Here is a 21,957-nt window from a genome sequence, read left to right on the forward strand (position 1 = left end):
TAATACATTATGATAAAACAAATCGAAATTAGGTTAATATGAACTAAACTAAGAAGATAACAAATTATTCTGTTTGATTTCATGTTCACTTCAATCAATTAGGTACACGAAATTCAAATTTCGTGTTCTCAAGTTCATAACTCAATGGGCTAATATATGGGCCTTTTATTCATCTACCCAACCAAATCTAAAGTTAAGCCCAACAACTAAACGACACCGCTTAACTCGTAAAATCCTAGTCCAATTTATACAGAGTTTTCAACAGCAACAAAAGATCCCAAATCAAAATCCTTTCAACCAAACCCTAACAATCATGGAAACCGAAGAACCATCAGCACAGATGACTACCGACGAGATCTACACTAACGGAGACGATGATGACTCACCGTTACATCATCAACAGCAACGGCGTCCAATCATCTCCGGCGAGCAACTCGATATCGAAGCGTACGCCGCGTTATACACCGGCCGGACTAAAATTTCACGGTTGATTTTCATCGCTGATAAATGCGGAAACGTTCCGATGCAGTTAGAAGCACTTCGAATGGCGTATGATGAAATTAAGAAAGGTGAGAACACGCAATTGTTTAGAGAAGTTGTACAGAAGATCGATGGCCGATTAGGTCAAAATTATGGTGCTGATTTGAATTGGATGGACTCGGTTGATCGAAGAGCTGAACTGAGGAAGGAGAAGCTTGATAATGAACTTAATGCTTACAGAGTAATATTTATATCTACATCTATATCTATACATATCATATATTTAAATATTTAATTATATTATGTTTAATTGTAGCTGTTGATTTTATTTGCGAAGTTAGGGTTTTAGGTATATATAAATTGTATGATACAGATTAATATGTTTTGACAGGGGACCTGCATGTGAAGTAATGTTTATAGTGTCACTTGTTATTTATTTATTTATGGTTTAGAATTGTATTGTTATGCATTGCTCAGAACCAAAGGGCTTAGGCATTAAAGGGAACTCATCAACCTATAAGAGTGTGTGTATTTGCTGTATTAAAAAAAAGATTATGCGTTGCTAAGATGTTTGTGATCGTATATGGAAACGGTCCAAGTTTGTTTGCAAGCTAAATTTAGGATCGTATGGACTGAGTTTATTTTATTCATGATTAAATTGGAAACTGTTGAATGATGTGGTTGATTTTGAGTTGTAATTGAGTTGGGGTCTTTTAAAGAAATATTGTTAGTGAGACACTTGTGATAAGGTTTTTGAGGACAGCTTACTGTTTGAAGTGGTTTTTAAAGTGGAGGTTTGTATTATGCCTATGGGAAGTGATTGGACTTTTGTAGATTGTAGGAGGTGGAAATAAGACGAGGACACTTCTTTTTTTAAAGGTTGTTTGTGCTTGTTTATAAAGTAGCTTGTCATATTTGATACAAGTTGTAACCCTTAAGCGGAGAATGTAAGAGTGTCTGTTTTGCTTGATTTATGTCATCTTTTTAGTTAGTTTGTGTTTCATAGAACATAAGGACTATTTAGTTGTTATATTTTGGTTACGGATATCCGTCTAGACCAATGGACCTTTGGTGTATGATACGAAGTTCTTATTTGCACGCATGCTTGCACGTGAACCTATTTATTCTTGTCACATGATGTTTTGCATGTTATGATTGATGCACCTATTAGGAAGCAGGTAAAGATTAATAATCTCAGTGGTATTAGATATTTTATAATGTACAAACAGTTATGATATTTTATTAACAACATAAGTCAAGTTGTTGGATAGTTGACATGCTATATACTGCATGACAGTGGTTAATTATTTCTATTCTTACAGACAAATTTGATTAAAGAGAGCATAAGGATGGGCTACAATGACTTTGGAGACTTCTACTACGCTCATGGAGCACTTGGGGATGCTTTTAAGAACTATGTCCGCACACGTGATTATTGCACAACCGCAAAGCATATCATAAACATGTGTTTGAATGCAATTTTGGTTAGCATTGAGATGGGTCAGTTTGCGCATGTTATAAGCTATGTCAGTAAGGCAGAGCAAAACAAAGGTGATTTAGAACCCATCACTATTGCAAAACTAAACTGTGCTGCTGGACTGGCTCATCTAGAATGTAAGAAGTACAAGCTTGCTGCTCGAAAGGTATTTTATTACAGATTTTATTATACTTCACCCTTTTTGGTCACCAAGTCATAATATAATTTATTGGTCTATATTAATATGTGTGTTTCTTATCCACTGTTATCAGCGTCTAATATACAACCTCATTGGTATGTGACAGTTTTTGGAAACTACTCCAGATTTGGGAAACAATTATTCAGAAGTTATTGCAGCTCAAGATGTTGCAACATATGGTGGACTATGTGCCCTTGCAAGTTTTGATCGTGCAGAGCTCAAGGCAATATGATCTTTTATGATTGTAGTTTATTACTTTACAGTTTGAAACTAACTAATAATGATGTATACTTGTATAATTCTAATTTAATGGTCTCAATTGGCAGGCGAAAGTAATAGACAATATTAACTTCCGTAACTTTTTAGAGTTGGTCCCTGAAGTGAGGGAGCTTATCAATGATTTCTATTCAAGGTATGCTTATACATTAATACATATTTATTTGTAGGGATATGGGTTTGCTTTAAATGTTCTCCCTCTTCTAATTTTTTGTTGGATAATGTAAGAGAGTCAAGAACATGCTGTTACTATTTATCTTATGACTAAAATTCTTCTTCTTTCAAAAGAAATGCTATATGCATTGGTAGAGTTTGCAAAATGGTGGGTTGGTTTTAACGAGCTGGTTTGAACTCCAATGTATAGATTTTGGCATGGACCAGATTATATTGGGACTTTTTGACTGGGCTTTAATAAGATACATCTATACATCTATTTATGTAACCCGTTTGACCCATTATATATAAAATGCAAGCGGGACCGAATAATTTGCAAGGTAAATGGGTTGAAATTGCAACCTCTGAGTTTTGTTTTCTAACCAAAGATCTGTTAAAAGTTTGGTTGCAATTGTCATACCCAATGGTTGGGACTTGCGAGTTTGTGAATTGTGAGATCTGATTGTTGCCGCCTTTTTAAAGTCTTTATGGTGTAAAAATTTCTACTTCAGATTGTTATGCTCAAGATTTTTTTTTCTGTATTAAAACTTAAATCTGACATTAATTGGCAGCCACTATGCTTCATGTTTGGAGTACCTTGGGAACCTTAAAGCGAATCTGCTGCTTGACATCCATTTGCGTGCCCATGTAGAGACTTTGTACACTCAAATTCGTAACAAGGCTCTCATTCAGTACACACATCCGTTTGTATCAGTTGATCTGAACAGGATGGCCGATGCTTTTAAAACCACTGTTGCAGGGTTACAAAAAGAACTTGAGGCTTTAATTACAGACAACCAAATACAGGTACTCTTTTAAGTTTCTCAAACAACCTGTTCCATTGGGTTCCCTTTTAGTTTATTAGTTTTATTGGACCCATCTCAAATAAAACTTAAATTGACTCATTGACAGGAGATATTTGCAGTATGTTTTTGTCTAGCTTATATATGCCTAAACCGTTGAGCCATGTTGTTGCAGGCCAGGATTGACTCACACAACAAGATTCTGTACGCCCGACATGCAGATCAAAGGAAAGCTACTTTCCAACGAGTTTTGCAGACGGGGGTTGAATTTGATCGTGATGTTAGGGCCATGCTGCTCAGGGCAAATCTCATCAAGCATGATTACAACCACAAAGCATCAAGGAAGATATAAATCTTTTAAATTGCAGACAAAAACATCAGTTTATTATTTTTGGCGTAATGTGAAGCAAATTTATGGTGTTTTGGTTTTTTAGGATTCTTGATTTTGATCATGTTAATGATGTAAAAAGAACCGATAGAGGTATTTTGGAGTTCTTGTGTAAGACTTTTGCATTGCATGATCTCTCAGGTTAAAGGATGCTGGTTATATATCTAGATTGAAATTGCAGCCTTTATTGTTGTTGACAACGTGTGCCCTTAATTTGTTTTAAGCTTGTCAAGTTATTTTTCAAATTAGGGTTGTCAAATTTATGAGTCATAAATCATTTGAAAATAGGATCGTTTCTTTATATGTTTGCAGATCATGGAAGGCATTGCACGGAGATATTTAACAATGAAATTGCAAATCATGTATTGTTTCGTTCCGTTTTGATAATATGTGAATATGTGACTAACAGTTTACTGTTGGTCTAATCGCAAACCGTCGGACGATGCAAACATTTGAATTGGTCCAAAAAACCACATAAACAACAATAATGCAAGATAAAGTGCTCTAATACCAAGGGGTGTTCATATATGCCATTTACAATTTTGATAAATCTACTTTTATAATGCATAGCTATACTGGATGCATGAGAATGAGTGGATTTATAAAAATGACAAGTGGATCACTACCCAATACCAATTGATCAAAAATCACCACTGATCAAGCATAAAATGGTTCAAGGGGTTCGGTTTATGTAAGATCAACAATAAAAGGGGATTTAAGGGTTCCTTGAGTTTAACTATCCGGTCCGGAGTACCGTGAATAACCCTCATACGAGATGATGATCACAGAAATGGTGGTTAAACATGGCCCACCATCATTCGGGCTAGCCGGAACTGATGGCTCAGGGCGGTGTTAGGATTTATGTTATAGCAACGTTACCTGAAACCGCAAAGAGCGTTAAAGAGCTATTCCGATTTGCGCGGGTTAGCTGGTGTAATTGGAGAACAATACAATGGAGAGTGGTTTTTGGTGAAGTGGAAGTGATTCCGAATTGTGTGTGATCCGTTTTCAGCTCAAGTTATATCTATTTATATGTGTGAACTTTTGTCCCTTAGTGCCACGTAAGGGACAAAAGGACATGTTAGTGCCACGTTGTTTTGTTTTTGTCCTCTTATTCCATAAAGCTATAAAAGGTGCTGTCATTATTTTAGTGTTGCTCCCTTTATACCCTGCTGTCTTTTTTGGCCGTTATGCAATGTCAGGATCGTACCGTCCTGCCACATGTGTCCTTTCTGCTTTAGTGTCGCCTCAGTACAATTCCAGGCTTGTTCATGTAACTTAAGTGTAGCCATGTTAAAGACTGTGCGACCAATGTTTGAGGGCGTATCATTAAAGCATAATCAATTGGCGCGTGAGCAAGCGCATTGATACGGTCTTGCATGATTATTGTGGGACGATGCGCGCCATTCTGATGTTGCGCAATGGATGTGCAGCTATACGCATCATTAACTACCTCTAATCAAAGCAAATTCAATTGATTTTATAGGCAAATTACTCTTCTTTTTTTTTGTAGGCATATTACTATCTGGCATACTTATAAGTAGCATGAATCAATGATCTTGTGAATTCAACAAAAGCAAAGCCACGAGGAAACAAAGCGATAGGCATATGTGTTTTATTGATATTGTCGATGAATTTGTGTTGATGTATACCAACTTGCTTCGAAATTCAAAAAAAGTATTTGCCACCCAAGCACCGATGATGGAACAAAGAGTTAAACATAATGATGGCATGACCATTGCACTGGATATATCGTAGGAAAGAACACTTAGAAGTACCGAAATTTTGTCCATCTTCAAAATTAACATCATATACACATTTTATGACAATTTCAACAACTATACACAGATGAAAGAATAAGTCAGCCAAAGGTCAGGACAATGGTTTAAAAAAAGTTAATATTTATATTTATATCATATAAATTTGAGTCAAAAAATAAAATAAAATAGTCTTGTGAATCATCTCAGCAAAATAATCGAGTCAGCACCGAAACATAAAATACACAAAACTAAAAACCTCCTCAATTTGTTGCAAAAGAAATATATACAAAAATCCTTAATTTACAGAGATTAACCGTACTAGTTCGATTGACTACCGAAACGCAAGCTGAATTTTCCCTGATCGACATAGTTGTATCGGATCATTGTAAACAGTAACCTGAGCCAATTTCTTTTCATCTGATAAAACAACACATGCAATGCTATAAGATTCACCTTTTTCAACCGCAAACTGCCACTCGTTTACAGTTACACTAAACCATTCTTTATTCGCCTTTACGGTCGATTTAACTTCTATATATTCCACCTCCTTATTATCATCTGTACCTTCGACCACAATATCATACGGTTTTCCAGATTCTTCAACCTCGTTCACCCATCTTACACGTTTTTTCCCAAATTTCCTACAAAAATGTTTAAACGCCTTTTGTTCCCCTGTCTTCCCAGTTACGACATGTGGCGGGACAATATTCTTCCCGTTATCTAATTTACCGTTCGAACCAGAGTCTAAATTTACTACTTTTTCGTCCAATGTCGACCAAGGTTTTGTTATAACAGGCTTTTCTTCAATCGTCCAGTCATCATCATCATCATCAATCTCGGTTATTGTTGATGTTGAAGGTACCTTAGCAATTGATTCATCTTTGTAATCGAACTTTGTACTCTTCAAAACAATATCAGACACTTGTTCGGGTTGTTCAACGTTTTTTGCCAACTTTTTCTCATCTCTATTGATCGAATTAAACGAATTAGCGTTTCGTCTTTCACGTCTAGCGTAAGATGGTAATCGCGTATTCATATCCGAATAAGCCGTATTCATATCCGAATAAGCCGTATTCAATCCGAAAACAAAACCGCCATTAAAACCACCATTAAAACCACCACTAAAACCACCATTAAAACCACCAATTGTATCCCTATACATTCCAGAATCTTCTACAACATTTTGTGAAGCTAGATTATCTTTCAAGGTCAACGAGTCCATTAATAAAGCGAGATTATCGTCAACTGTTTCCGTTGGTTTTGTCTTCGCTCCATTTTCAACCCACGGGGCGGTTCTTTCAACCCGCGAGGCGGGTAGCCAATGGACAGGTGGCCAATTCGAATCTTGTTGTGGTGATGACATGGACTCAAACGACCACTGTGATTCTTCGATTGGGAGATTCGGTAGCTTTTGGCTATTTACAATGAATACTTCAATTTCCTCCATTGTTGAACCGAATTTAGTCATCGTTGTAAGCAAATTCAGAAAATTTGCTAAGTGCAATTCGGGAACTTCGGGAATTAAAAAACGGGAAAGCTCCATAAAAAGCGAGTGCGAATCAGATTCGACGGTTGCGTACAAGACGTTTTCTTGAAGAAGACAAGTGCACGTACACGGATTATTAGATTTAATACCGTATTTTTCGATGACGTTTTTGTATGACAGTTTCTCCACCACAACAATTTTCAGATTATCGAATTCGGATACATTCAGTTGCGAATATTCAATCGGATGAATGTTATATATGTAACGTTGAGCATACGGAAGAGCCCATTTTGCCAATGATGTTTTGTAACTATTATCTGCCAGCCCATCGTATATTGCCTCACGAGTCACAACCTGCAAAAACAAAATAACGTACTTTCGAATTTTATAGTCCCTGACATAATTGTTAACCTTCAGTTATATAATGTAACGAGTGGGTTTTAAGCCCGCGCGTTGTTGCGGGTAGTAGTTGCGATATGTTTGTAAACGTAAATTAACTATTTATAAATATACACTTCAACGGCCAGGTACCATTATACAGTTATGGGTTTATAGAAAAATAATTTATGAAATATTTTTTTGCATATAAAAAAAAAAAGTTGATGTTGACGTCGTGCTTACGTCATGCTGATGTAAGTATGACGTCGTGCTTACGTCATGCTGATGTAAGCATGACGTCAGCAGGGCTGCTGTTCAACACCCCATGGGTGTTAGTATAATGGGTAATATCCGTTTGTTTCTCTACCGCACATTTTAGGCTTAAGTGCTTCGAAATGTATCGAACTAAGGTAAGCCATTCATAGTGTGTATCGAACCATTCAGGCTTCCATTGTGTGTAATGATCTTCATTTAAGGTTATGGCTACCGAGTGTATTTTGATGATGTGGCAAATTGTAGTAATACAAATATATATATATATATATATATATATATATATATATATATATATATATATATATAGTGGTAGGATCAAGAGGGAAGTACCAATCGGGGGGAAGCGGGGGGAAGCAAATTTTTTTTTTTTTTCGTTTTTTGAAAAAACTTTGTTCACGAACATTATAGATTGGATGAAAATATGAACATTTAATAAAGACACTTTATGATAAATGTTTTTATTTTGGCGGGAAAACGCTCGAAGAAGTAATATATAACAATTATCGTGTTTTTCGAGCGTATGTTTAGATATTGGGGTTTATAGGGTTTAGATATTAGGGTTTAGAAATTTAGGGTTTAGGGTTTAGATTTAGGATTTAGATTGAGTTTTTAACACGAACGGTTTAGAGTTTAGGGTTTAGGGTTTGGTGTTTTGGGTTTATGGAATAAACCCAAAACACCAAACCCTAAACCCTAAACCCTAAACTCTAAATCGGGCTAAATTTTACTTCACAAAACATGGAAAAAAAACGTTAACATTCTTCACGAACAATATTATCTTGAATGTTATTTTTGTCGATCGTTTTCCCGCCAAAATAATAACATTCATCACGAAGTGTCTTTTTTAAATGTTCATATTTTCATCCATTCTATAATGTTCGTGAACAAAGTTTTTTCAAAAAACGAAAAAAAAAAAAAAAAAAATTTGCTTCCCCCCGCTTCCCCCGATTGGTTACTTCCCCATTGATCCTGCCCCTATATATATATATATAGAGAGAGAGAGAGACCTTTGAAAGAGAACAGATTCCGAGTGTCCGCAATAATACAGACAGCTTATCCTGAACCATTTGTTTTTCTTGAATAGTAAGTTGACCGAAACATAGAAAATGAATATTGTTTAAGTTTATAAATTCCTTTTTTAGCTGTTCATCATTACACCAACATACGAGACTTGACGATTCGTGCAACGAAACCCATTTATTTTGCTCTGTTGGAAGAATCTTCATTTTCTCATCCGACATAATTTTCTTCATGTAATCGATATCATCAGAGCTCAAAACCCCAGACGCTAATCCATCGCTCCATTTTTGGAACACTTTGAAAACCTAAACAAAAAACAAACCAGTTATGGCAAACCTGTAAATACCCTAACTTCGAGGGTATTTGGTAATTGTTTTTTTTTTTTTTTACTTTTTTTTTAAAAATTTTTTTCACTTCCTTTTTTCTCCTTCCTTTACTATTCCTTTTTTTAAGTTAAATTTAAGTTTTTTTTTTTACAACATTTTTTCACTTCCTTTTCTCCCTTTCCTTTTTCATTCCTTCAATTTTTAAAGGTTTAATTAACCTACCGTTAACCGTTTTTTTAAACATTCAATTAACCAACCATTAACCGACCAAAACCACAACGCAACGAAGCGCAGGCTTTTATACTCGTTATACCCATTTATGCAAAAACGAGCAGGTAAAAATTTGAAACTATCAGCTAAATATCAAATAGTAAAAAAAAAAAATTTAATTGTAGGTAATGCAAAAAATAAATAAAAAAAGAACATGAATAGGACTCACTGTGTTAGATGCGTGTGCAGGGAAACTTTGAGATGACAAATGTGACAAAAATTGAAGATAACTACGAAGAGGAGGACTTTCAGGTACCGAAAACTCGTTAACGAAGAAATAATGGAGCTGAGGATAAACATTGCACAACATCTTGCTGAAATTCAAACTTTGGTCAAAGAATGGATTGGTTGACTTTATTGAAGAAACGATGGAATCGTGCCAATAAACTTCATTTGGAGATAAGAATAAACCAGATACCAGTTCATTTGTGGAACCAAACGAATAAGGAACAAATATGAAAGCTTCGGAATTTAAAATGTCGATTATCTTCTGCTTCAAGATGCTCATCTCGTTCCATAAGTATGTGTAGAACTTGGACATTTGGGATATGCTGGTGAACGAAATCATCAAAAAGGTTAACATGAAAGTCAAAGTAAATAAACTTTAAAGAAGTAAAATAGTTTGTACAAAATATAGAGTAGTGTTTGGGGTCATGAAATCCATATAAAACGTCTCTGATTCAAATCTCACTAACTAGCATATCTTATCTTAAGGTGACCAGTGAAAATGGTCAAATCGTCATAGGTTAGAACGCGTAATCTGAGTAAATAAACAGGGAAAACTTTATATGTTGACCAGTTTGAGAGAGTAGTGTTCGGCTCAAATAATCCAATTCAAAAATGAGTTTTTTTTTTTTTATCTTTTTTAATTTGAAATATACAAAAGCTATTAGGGGACTAAAAAGGTAATACCTTGCACTGAGCGGTTTCCTAGAACTTGTCCAAGTTTTAAGAACTGATAACGCATCATCAATATTGACTGTACTCTTTAAACCAATATCATTTATCAGCTTCACATTGTTAACCTTTACCCAAGAAAAAAATATAAAATGTATTAGTATAGCAGTTCATTGTATAGAAAAATAAGACGTATTTGCACCAGTGGTCCCTCGTTTATACATCAAATTGCATGCCGCGTCCATGTCATTATTTTTTTACTCTGGTGGTCCCATAATTTTACAAATGTTGCCTTGGTGGTCCCTCCGTCTACTTTCCGTTAATTTTACATCATGTAACATTTTAAGGAAAAATAGACGGAGGGACCACCTTGGCAACATTTGTAGAATTAAGGGACCACCAGAGCTAAAAACAATAACGGAGACGCAGCATGCAATTTGATGTATAAACGAGGGATCACTGGCGAAAAAAGGTCGAAAATAATATGTTTTGTTGATTAAAAAGAAAACCTTTGGAAAAGCATACGGCACGTTATCACCAAGAACATCATGCACCGCCTCACAATTGTGAAACAAATCATTAGGGAAGTGAAGTTGATCGTCGATACTAGAAGTCAACCATCGAACGCTTTGAAAAATCCTTATAACCGAAGATTTAAAAGGCTTGTATTGTCCATTATTATTGCAACAAAAACCGGTTAACTTGTCGCTAAAATATTCATCCCAAAGTGTATCAACAACCTTTAAGAGGGCCCCACTCTTTTCCCTATCGCAATTTGACGAAACGTGCGCCAACAAATGATATAATTCCGGAGAATCATAATCAACAACAACGGATCCCGAAGAAATATAATCATCATCATCATCCAACTTCATATTTTTAAGAACCAAACGCGATATGCTTTCAATGCAGTTTTCGACTTTAACGATGCGCACAAAATCGGTAACTCCTAATTCTTGCAAAAACTTTTTCAACTTAAATGGTGAAGATTTGTACATCGGGTGTTCGAGGTAACATTTATCAATCTCGAACCAATTCATACCGGTCTCACTAACCAATTTGCTTACATCGATTAAATTCCCGAATTCTTTACTAAAATGAATCGGTACATCAACGATTCGTTTGTAACCATAGTTAGTTGAAAAAAACGCGTGGTTACGTAAGTGTGCGTATATGTTCTCCTTTTCAACGATACACTCGGGGCAAGGTGTTTCGAGGTGAAACATTATAAAAGAAAGTAACTCGGTTACAAAACCGGGATTTTGTTCTAAAAACATTTCGTTACAAATGGCGGGTAAAACGTGCCACATCAATATGTCGTGTTCGGACAACCGCTTTACACCAAGTTTGTAAAGCATTTGAGTCACGTTTTCAGCGTTCGAAGAATCTTTAAAAAGTTCAGAATCCACCATTTGAATTTTGGTGTATAATTTTTCGAATTGATGATCGATAACTGGATCGACCCGTAACCAAATCAGACCTTCTTGAATCGACACGTACCTACCGTCTACAAGCGGTATGAACGGTAATTGGTAAAGATAACTTATCATTTCAGCCTGAGTTCCATTATTCGACATCGAAAACAAAACGTTTAACCAACAAGATAACCAATTAAAACCCATTGATTTTAACAAATGTTTCCCGCATAGAGATACCATAATTCGAATAAGAATATGGGGCCCACATTCTTCGACGTGTAACGCCTGTGCTAACGGGTCGGTTAAAACCGTATCTTTATTCAAGTACCCGAGACCCAAATGCTCTTCAATCAATCTATCCGGCAACAACAAACGAATATCTTCAGTCCAGTTTCTCACTACTTTACTTGGCGGGACCCATTTATTGTGATCGTTGTCACCTTCTAGAAGCAAACAATTCGAGTTACGCAACTTAGTAATAATCTTAAACGGGAGTTGAGAAAAAAAACCATGAACTTCCCCTACAATAGGAACAAAGCTCAAAAAGACCGAAACGCCCTTTGCGGGATTCTTTTCAAAACACGGAAGATTACAGAACGCCAGCTCAGCACTAACAAACAAATTCGGAAACTCGGAGAGCAAATATTTGTTCCACGGGCTATTTCCGTCAACTTCTTCTCGTGAAGACGGGAGATTAAAATCGGCTTGGATTATAAACTTTAAACCATAATCGCGTAAAGGAAGAAAAGCGAATACCGGTTGTTGGTCGAGTTTCGATACGTAACTTCCATCGGAAGACGCGTCTAAATTAAACGCGATCGATATTTCGGTAGTTTCAACATCTTGACGAATATGATTCGCTTTTAGTTTACACGATTTGACAAACCAAGTCGTTTCGTCTTTTCCCGTAGTAACATTAACGATTCCGTTACCAACGATTTGTTTCCTCATGACGATTAGTGAATCGTTTAACAAATTTTTGAACTTGATACATTTAAGTTGGTGCAAGAATAGCAATAACGAAGGACGAAGATCGGAAAACATTGAAATAAGATTCTCGTTTGAAGAATCTTCGTTTTTGTTTGATTTGAAAGGTAGAATAATGCACGTATTCCAGTGCTTTTCGTTACTTTTATTGTAATCGATCGAAACCATTTTGTTAAACGGATCAACGTCACAAGGTGGAACGATTGTTGGCATAACAAAACCAATTTGACCCTCGGTTACATCAAACTTGAAATGGAACCCATTTGAATGGATTTCGGGAGCATCAGTAACCTGGAAATATGTAAATCAAAAGAAAAGATTTATGTTATATTATAGTTTTAGTGAAATATTTATTTGAATCCTTAAATTTGCTTGAAATTTAAGGGACCAATCAAAGCGCGACAATCACTTGTTCTCTCATGTAGTCAAAACTACTCCAAAATGTGGTTCACATGTGATTGACTCTTTTCTTGTTTTGTTTCATAATTTTAAACTGTTGTTAGAAAAAGGTTTAGAATTGAGGGTTTAGCGATTAGGGTTTAGAAATTGGGGTTTAAAAATTAGGGTTTAGGGCTTAGATTTAGGGTTTGGATTGAGTTTTTAACACAAACGGTTTAGAGTTTGGGGTTTAGGGTTTAGGGTTTAGGGTTTTGGGTTTTAGACTAAAACCCAAAACCCAAAACCCTAATCTCTAACTCGGGCTAAATATTAAAAAAGTAATAATAATAAAAATTTTAAAAAAAAAATTTAAAAAAGGAGTCAATCACATGTGAACCTCCAGCGTTTACCACAACTGTATTTAGGTGTGTAGTTATATGAACTAATTAAAAAAGAAAGAAAATTATACCCGAAATACGGATTTAAAGCCGATGCCTTTTTTACCAATATATCCAGCACTTGTGTCCTTCTTAGTTGAATTGCCAATATCGCAAAGCGCTTTAATGTTTTCAACAGAGAATCCCCATTCGTTATTCAACACGATAACTCGTGTTTCTTGAAGAATAAATGTGAGAGTGGGCTCCACATCACACGGGTAATCATTGTCATCAGCATTTTGAACCTGGACATGTCAAAAGAATGATTACTCCTTTTTATGAACAGACGATCCGATTTTCCAAAATCGGTTTAAGTAAACAGTCAACGGTTAATGGGTCAAAATCGGGGTCAAAATCGGATTTGTCAGTCAATCGAAATTGGTCAACATTTTAACATGTATTTCAACTAGAATTTGGGAGTTTTTGAACAAATGAATTATTGTGTTTATGTTTTTGGACATTTATGTCAACATGTAAGTTCATGTTTATGATTTCTTCTATATTTATACATATAATCCGAGTTTTGCAACCGTAGATAACGTTAAAGCATGTGTAATGGAAAGAATATGCTTACGAGTTCAAGTAGAAAATGTGAATCTTGAGAATACAAATCTCGTGAAAGACAATTTAGTGCTCTGCCTAAACGATCGTTAAGCTTCGTTATAACGTTGTTATCCTCCATACCTGGATTCAACCCAAATTCGTCTCGCCTAATACCCTCGATAATCTTGCTATTATCCTTACATTCACCAACAATATCATACGATTTCTCATCAACTTTTACAGATTCGGGACCCGCAAATTCTCCCGTCCTCCCGTTTATGACCTCAGTACCCGATTGACTTTTAGAACCAATATTCATATCCGAAAATTTCATATCGATTAAAGAACAAGATTGATCTTTTAAGGCTTCATCTTTGTTCAAGAACAATAACATTGCGTTACTCTCAATTGATTCTTGTGTAACATCGTGTCTTGTTTGACTTGTTTGACTAAAAGCTTTCATCTTTAATGCATTATCAAACTCATTAGCAGAATTTGGATCTTCAGATGATAAATTAGACATGAATAAATCAGACCATTTCAATTCATCATTAGGGACCAACGCTAGCTTTTGGACATTTGTAACGTGAGACTCGATTCGTTCCTCGGTAAAACCCGAATCTTTCATCGTTGTAATCAGATCAAGGAAAAATTTGAACTTCAATAAGTCTAATTCGGGAAGTCCACCAAGTAGAAAACGAGAAAGTTCCATAAAAAGAGATTGGGAATCACATTTAAAAGTTGCATACAAGATATTGTCTTGTAATAGGCAACTGCACGCGTGTTGCTTATTAGATTTAATCCCGAATCTTTTTACAACATTCTTGTAAAACAGCTTTTCGACGACAACAATCTTTAGAGAATTTAGCTTTTTAAATCCAAACAGCTTGAGCTCAGAATATACATTTGGATGGATATTATAAACGTAGCATTGAGCATAAGGTAGAACCGATCTAACCAATGAAGTTTTAGAACTATTATTGGTTGAGCCATCACATATTAGATCACGAGTCACAGCCTGCAGAAAGAGGTCAAAAGGGTAATTTTGAGCAAGTTTCCTAAAGATAGATCAATTATTTCTGCACTTCATCTTTAACGGGTCAAATGGGTAGATTTACAACTGAGCTAAAACAGTCACACTGTATCCTAGTTATAAATGTAATTTCATAATCTTATTATATACATTTATGATTTATGAATTATAAATTATGAAAATGAAAATATGAACAACAAAACCCAAACGAAAAGGACAAATTTACTTGCTAGGCTACCCAACCCAAACCGATGGGACCTGCATTCAAAGTTACCTGCTTTATCCCGTTACCCAACCTGCCCATATTGCCACCGATAGACCCAAAAGAAAAGGACATATTTACTTGTTAGGTCTACCCAACCCAAACCGATGGGACATGTATTCGAAGTTTCCTGCTTTATCCCGTTACCCAACCCGCCCATCTTGCCACTGATAGACCCAAAAGAAAAGGACATATTTACTTGCTAGGTCTACCCAACCCAAACCAATGGGACCCATATTCAAAGTTTCCTGCTTTATCCCGTTATCCAACCCGCCCATCTTGCCACCGATAGACCCAAAAGAAGAAGGACAAATTTACTTGCTAGGTCTACCCAACCCAAACCGATGGGACCTGCATTCAAAGTTTCTTGCTTTATCCTGTTACCCAACCCAACCCGCCCATATTGCCACCAATAGTGGTACTGGTAGCTGTTGTTGCTAGTTACGTTTGTGTGAGAAAAAGAGAGACAGTACCTCAGAAATTGAAGTAATTCCCAACGTCATAAACAAAACAGAAACCTTATCCTGAAACACTTGTTTTTCTTCAGCATTAAGTTCCCCAAAACATAAAAAATTCACATTGATCAAGTTGTTGAATTCTGTTTTTAACTGTTCATCATCATCACACCAACATACGAGACCGAATGAGTGATGCAACGATACCCACTTATCTTGCACAGTTGGAAGGATCCTCATTTCCTCTTCCTCCATGTTTTTCTTCAACTTGTCAATATCATCACATGTCAAAAAACCAGAGTCTAATCTCTCACTCCATTTTTGAAAAACTTGAAAAACCTAAAACATTAAACAAAAATGCCCATGAGCAACGCTACTGGTTCATACTAAAGGGGGCGACTTCAATACATGTAAATGAGATTAACCGTTTTGATTCCAACGGGTCACAATGTTGCAAATCTAGCTACTCGGGGAGTACTTGATCGGGATTTTTCATGGAGTACTCGGATTGACCAAGTTTGACTTTGACAGATTTTGAATCCCGAGTTTTGACAGAGGGTTGACCGATTTTCAAAGTAATCCAGAGTACTTGGCTGATTTTGACCAAGTTTGACTTTGACCATGTTTGACTTTGACCGATTGAATCCCGAGTTATGGCCGAGTGTTAACCGATTTTCCAAGTAATCCCGAGTTTTGGCTGATTTTGACCAAGTTTTGACCGAGTTTGATTACTCAAATCGAAGCCCTCAAAACCGAGTACTAGGAAAACTACAAAAGACTGTGGGTCTGATGGGTTGAAAGTCATCCAAAGTGTATTACTAATGCATGCAACCTCATATATCGTTTTATTCAATACTTAGGTTATAATTGTAACACTAGAGTTTAGTAATTATATAAATATTAAATGCGTAATTAAAAAGAATGACTATATGATTGTACTCACTGTTTTTTTAGCTGCGAGTGATGATAAACTCCGAGTTGATAACTGTTGCAAAAACTGAAGATAGCAAACGAGAGGAGGATTATCGTCTACTCCATACTCATCGACGAAGAAACTATGAAGGTCCGGGTACACATTGCATAACATCTTACTAAAAGGACTATGTTGGTCAAACTGAGAATCGGTTGACTTTGTTAGTTGTTCGATATCAGAAATGATTGACTCGTGCCAATATACTTCATTCGGAGATAAAAATAAACCAGATACAACTTCTTCCCAAGATCCAAACGAGTATGGAAAAAATATGAAACGTTGAGAATGCAAATTCCCAACTATCTTCTGCTTTGAAATACTCATCTCTTTCGATATATACGCGTAGAACTTCGACATGTCAGATAAGCTAGTAATTGTAAAAAAAAAAAAAAAAAAAAAAAAAAAAAAAAAAAAAAGAAGAAGAAGAAAGAACAATTAACTAGCATGCCAAAAGATTACAAGAATGTAAGTAAAACAGTAATAGGCAATTCGAAGATTAATCCCCGATTAAGCGGATTGGAATTTTTATACATTTAAATGATCAATTTAATTATGTATATATAATATATATAGATGAAAAAAACCTTAAACATTAAAATATTTATATAAAATATAAACATAATCTCTCTTCCTTCATTTGTTCAAAAACTCTAAAATTCTAGTTTATATTTGTATTCATATTAAAATGTTACCAATTTTAACTTTGACCAACAAATCTGAATTGACCCATTGACCGACGTTGACCGATTAATTAGACGGATTTTCAAAAATCGGTTCAGTCTGTTCTTCAAAAGGAGTAATTGGGGGTTTTTACAACATTAAGTAAAAGAAACACATTAGTAATACCTAGCCATAAAAGGCTTTTCAGGTCTTCTCCAAGATTCGAGAACCGATAAAGCGTCATCAATAGTTACTGTACTTTTCAACCCAATATAACTTGATAATTTCGAATTATTCACTTTTGGAATAGCATATGGTGCCATGTCACCAAAAACCGCACGCACTTTTTCACAGTCATAAAACAAATCTTTAGGAAAATGAAGTTGATCATCCATACTAGAAGCCACCCACTTATAATCTTGAAGGATTTTTTTAATCGATAAGTTACACCCCGTTCGACGACGTCCATTAGCGACACCATAAAGATCACTAAAATAATCAACCCATAAACTATCAAGTACCTCTAAAAAGTACTTACCTTTTTCCCCATCCCCATTTTTTGACACATATGACAACAAATGCTTTAACTCTTTAGATTTCGTATTTTTCTTAACATTCTCGGGTTTAGCCTTGTTTCTCTTTCCGTTTGTGACTATTTTCACAAAATCCGTCACGCCCAATTCCAAAAAAAACTTTCTCCACTTCAATGTTCCTTCAATCAACGTTTTACAAATTGGATGATCTAAATAACCAACATCAATCTCGTACCACTTCATATCGGTCCCACCAACCAACTTACTCATATCAATCAAATTCCCATATTCTTTACCAAAATGAACCGCCACATCAGCAAACCGCTTATACCCATCATTCGTACTAACAAACGCCTTATCACGCAAAACCGAAACAATCTCTACCCTCTCCACACCACACACGTTACAACAACTCATTTCCAAATGCAACATTATAAACAAAAAATACTCAACCATCAATTCCCTATTTTCCAACATAACATTCGTTTTGTCGCAAATACTTGGCAAGATAACTAGCTTTACAAATTCGTGACCCGAAAACGGCTTAACGCCTATTTTCAAAAGCATGTTAGTCACGTTTTCGACAAAAGTAGTATTAAAAAGTGACGGATCAACTACACGTATTTTCGAAATAAGTTTCTCAAAACCAATGAAATCGGACTTATCTACAGTTAACCAAATAACGCCGTCGTTAACAGACGAATAACTACCATTAAAAAGGGGGATGAACTTTAACTCTTTTAATGAAGCTATGATATTATCAGAGTTGCAAAAACTATTGCTATGTGGCGTAATAATGTTTAGGTAAAGAGCGTTTAACCAAGATGATATCCAGTTAGAGTTTAACGTACCGGAGTTTATAACTGATTTCATTATCTCAATAGGGTTAGGGTTAGGGTTAGGGTTAAGGTTGAAATTAGGGTTTTGGGTGGTTAGGGTTTGGTGGTGGTGGTGGTGATGATGGTTGTAGGGTAGTAATTGTTGATGTGGTGGTGGTAGTGGTTGTTGTGGTGGTCGGTGTGGTGGTAGACGGCGGAGGTGCGGTGGTTGACTGTACATGATGACGTGGATATTAACAGAGACCAGGGTTTTGAAATTTATTTATATCGTTAACTTGAGGATCATGTTATGATGCGAGTAAATAAATAATTATACTCGTATAATATAATATGATGCTTAAAAAAACGATCGGAAACCCGAAACTCAATAATTTTTGAGCCGGGATTGGGCAGGTAAATGGTCTAGGTTCGGGTATGGGATGGTTTTTAATTTTTTCGCGGGTTCGGGTTCGGGTATGGTTTTAGATACAAACTCAATTAACCGGCAAGTATATTCGAAAAAAGACCCGAGAGTATAACCAATTACCTAGCCCGTATACCCTTTTTCTCGACCCGTATATCCGATTACCCAGCCCGAATACACGAAAAAAGACTCGAATACCCGTGGAATAACTCATTTATCTAATAGTTTGTAAGTAAATGGGACCCGAATACCCATGGAGAAACCCTTTTACCCGCTAGTTAGTAACTAAATGAGGACCAACGATTTCGGTTTCGGATTTGGGACAGGTTTTTCTAGTCAGGTTCGGGTCTGGGATTACCTAAACTCGGCTCAAACCCGATCGGATGCCATATTATTATTCCTCAAAAATTATAATTTGATTTTGATCTATTATTAATTGAGAGGATTCTAATATCTTTATCATCTTGAACCAACTTGAAACACTAACAGATGTCTCGTATTTGAGGGCTTGATTACCCAAAATTTACCCTTTATGAGAAAATTAATGTGCTTATTCATGGAGTCTTATTTCTAATCCAAAAAAATAGTGACCGTGTGTGTTTTTTCATAAAGACATAGAATTTTATGAAGAAAAGAGTTTGTTTTTTCGGGAAAGAAAGAAATTATATAGCAAACCTTTTCTTGAAAAGAGAAAAGGAAAAAACTTGATACAAACTCAGACAACGAGGCTCGAGGACAGTAAGCAAAACCTAGCAAATGAAAAACGATTAAGAACTAACGAAACATGAGCCCCATGTCTCAAAAATCCAAACAAAAAAGTGCAGCCAACTTAACATCGTAAAACTAACCGGAACAATACGGTATACAATCAAAACCTAAAGTGAACACAAGAAACAGAACTAAACGGCAACATGTTTTCCATTTCGAGCAGTGGTTTGAAATGCAACCATCTCCATGGATGTTGCCAACCTTCTTAATCGCACAAGCTTTGAAGAAATATGTCAAAACATGCTACGAACCGTAACCAATAAGAGTACTCGACAAGAGGTAACTGAAAGAAAAAGGAGGAAGATGAAGATGGTGAAAATGAAGAAAGAGTTTAGGGTTGGAAATTGTTTGCGTTTTAAAAAGGTTAATTAGCTGAAAATTAAGGAAAATTAAGGTTTGGGTCGAAAATAATTAAAACTTTGGTTGAAAATTGCTTTTGGGTTAATGAAAAATAAATAAAGATATTATTAATAGAATTTTCTTTCTATTTATTTACTTACATACTGTTGAAAAAAATAAAATAAATAACAATTAAAGGTATTTATAAAATAAATAATAGTAATAATAACTAGTAAAAGTGGCATGCGCGATGTCGCGGGTGCATATTCATAGTTAACGTACAATTATGTATTTATAGAAGTAAAAATGCTTTGCTGCGGGTGTTTTTGGATACACGTAGTTAGTATCTAGTATACCTAATGGTCTATGCATTTTTAACGTCAGGAAGATTGCGTAAAAAGGGGAAACATAACTATCGATATGATGTAGGTAATTTGGGTTGTTTATTATAGTTGTATGTATATGTATTGAGATGTATTTAGTGTTTTTTTATAAGTGTCTGTTTTGCGCCTAATTAGTCCCGTTGTGTTTGTAAGATTTTTTTGAGTTGAACGGTGGGTTCGAAAAAATTTAATGCGTGGCGAGCGGGAAGATATGTTCCGTTGAAAATTTGGGTGAAGTTTGGTTAAGATTTTTAATTAAAATAGTAATTTTATATTTTGTACCCCTGATTTGGGGACTGAAGTTGTGAATTGCTTAAAGTTTGAGGGGGAATTTGTTTTGTTTTGTTTTGTTGGGATGTCGTTTGAAAAGCATGGGAGGGTCAAAACGACCAAAACTCCCATGTCTTTTAGTATATAAGATAATAATAATTAGGAGGCAACGCCCGTGCGTTGCACAGCTTGTCTCAAATTTCACTATTTTGAAATTCGTGTTCCAAATGATTAGAGTCGTGGCGAGAGTTGGTTGAAAACATATTAACCTTGAAGTGAAAGTTGATGTTGGTCTCATTATGCAAGTGGCCAAGTAGAATTTTGTGCATATATTTTGTTTGTCACTATGAAAATCTGCACATTCGGGTCATATGTACTAACCATGAAACTATATATAAACAAAAGTTTACTAACGTTGGTTAAATGAGTTAACAAATGATCCCAAAATACATTATAATACTTGCATATTGTAGTATGATTCATAATATTAAAACATATATTACCTTTACAATTAACCATTAAATTTTTGAATGTCTCTTTTTATGACTTCATATGTGACAATAAGTAGATACATAATAATTGGAGTACATAAAAAAAACTTCTAAATATAAACATTAAGTAGATACATAATAATTGGAGTACATAAAAAAACTTGTAAATATAAACATGAACCGTTACGTATTACTACACCACACAATATAAAACTCGTGAATAGAATAATTTTGGAGGTTCATAATATTGATTAACAATTGATATAAAATCAATAATTATTTATTAACTATTATAATAAGATATGTAACACCATCAAAAGTAGTAAACCTTATAAACTTTTCAATAACGGTTATATTTTTATTTTTCTTAATTTAACTCTAGTTATAAACATTCATTCATAATAAGTAAAATTTATATGTCATAAATTATATGATTAATTTCAATATTTTCATTTTTTCCTTATCATAATTTTGTCATCATAAATTTAAAATTAAGTTATGACATAAATAATAATAGTTTCAAACTTTTTATTTTTCATATTTACATAACTATTATATTTTTATTTTCCTTAATTTAACTTTAGTTATAATCATTC

At 35.1% G+C, this 21,957-nt stretch overlaps 2 protein-coding genes across 2 annotated transcripts; one reads left to right on the forward strand and one right to left on the reverse strand.

The window, feature by feature from the left end:
- Positions 1-296: 296 nt before the first annotated feature.
- LOC139862060 (COP9 signalosome complex subunit 1) lies at positions 297-4,014 on the forward strand. Its single transcript, XM_071850611.1, has 6 exons — positions 297-721; positions 1,803-2,123; positions 2,263-2,379; positions 2,483-2,568; positions 3,158-3,392; positions 3,564-4,014. The coding sequence occupies exons 1-6, from the start codon at positions 314-316 to the stop codon at positions 3,738-3,740; spliced, it is 1,344 nt and encodes a 447-aa protein (XP_071706712.1). The 5' UTR covers positions 297-313; the 3' UTR covers positions 3,741-4,014.
- A 1,754-nt stretch (positions 4,015-5,768) lies between these two features.
- Positions 5,769-18,927, reverse strand: LOC139864350 (protein NO VEIN-like). Its single transcript, XM_071852928.1, has 10 exons — positions 17,522-18,927; positions 16,646-17,042; positions 15,721-16,041; positions 13,984-14,970; positions 13,442-13,654; positions 10,699-12,885; positions 10,205-10,317; positions 9,462-9,843; positions 8,684-9,001; positions 5,769-7,376 (listed from the first exon to the last, which is right to left on the reverse strand). Exons 1-10 carry the CDS (start codon positions 18,925-18,927, stop codon positions 5,868-5,870), a joined length of 7,833 nt encoding a protein of 2,610 aa, XP_071709029.1. The 3' UTR covers positions 5,769-5,867.
- Between the last annotated feature and the right edge of the window lie 3,030 nt (positions 18,928-21,957).

The sequence above is a fragment of the Rutidosis leptorrhynchoides genome, chromosome 8, assembly GCF_046630445.1.
Source record: "Rutidosis leptorrhynchoides isolate AG116_Rl617_1_P2 chromosome 8, CSIRO_AGI_Rlap_v1, whole genome shotgun sequence".
Lineage (NCBI taxonomy): Eukaryota > Viridiplantae > Streptophyta > Magnoliopsida > Asterales > Asteraceae > Rutidosis > Rutidosis leptorrhynchoides.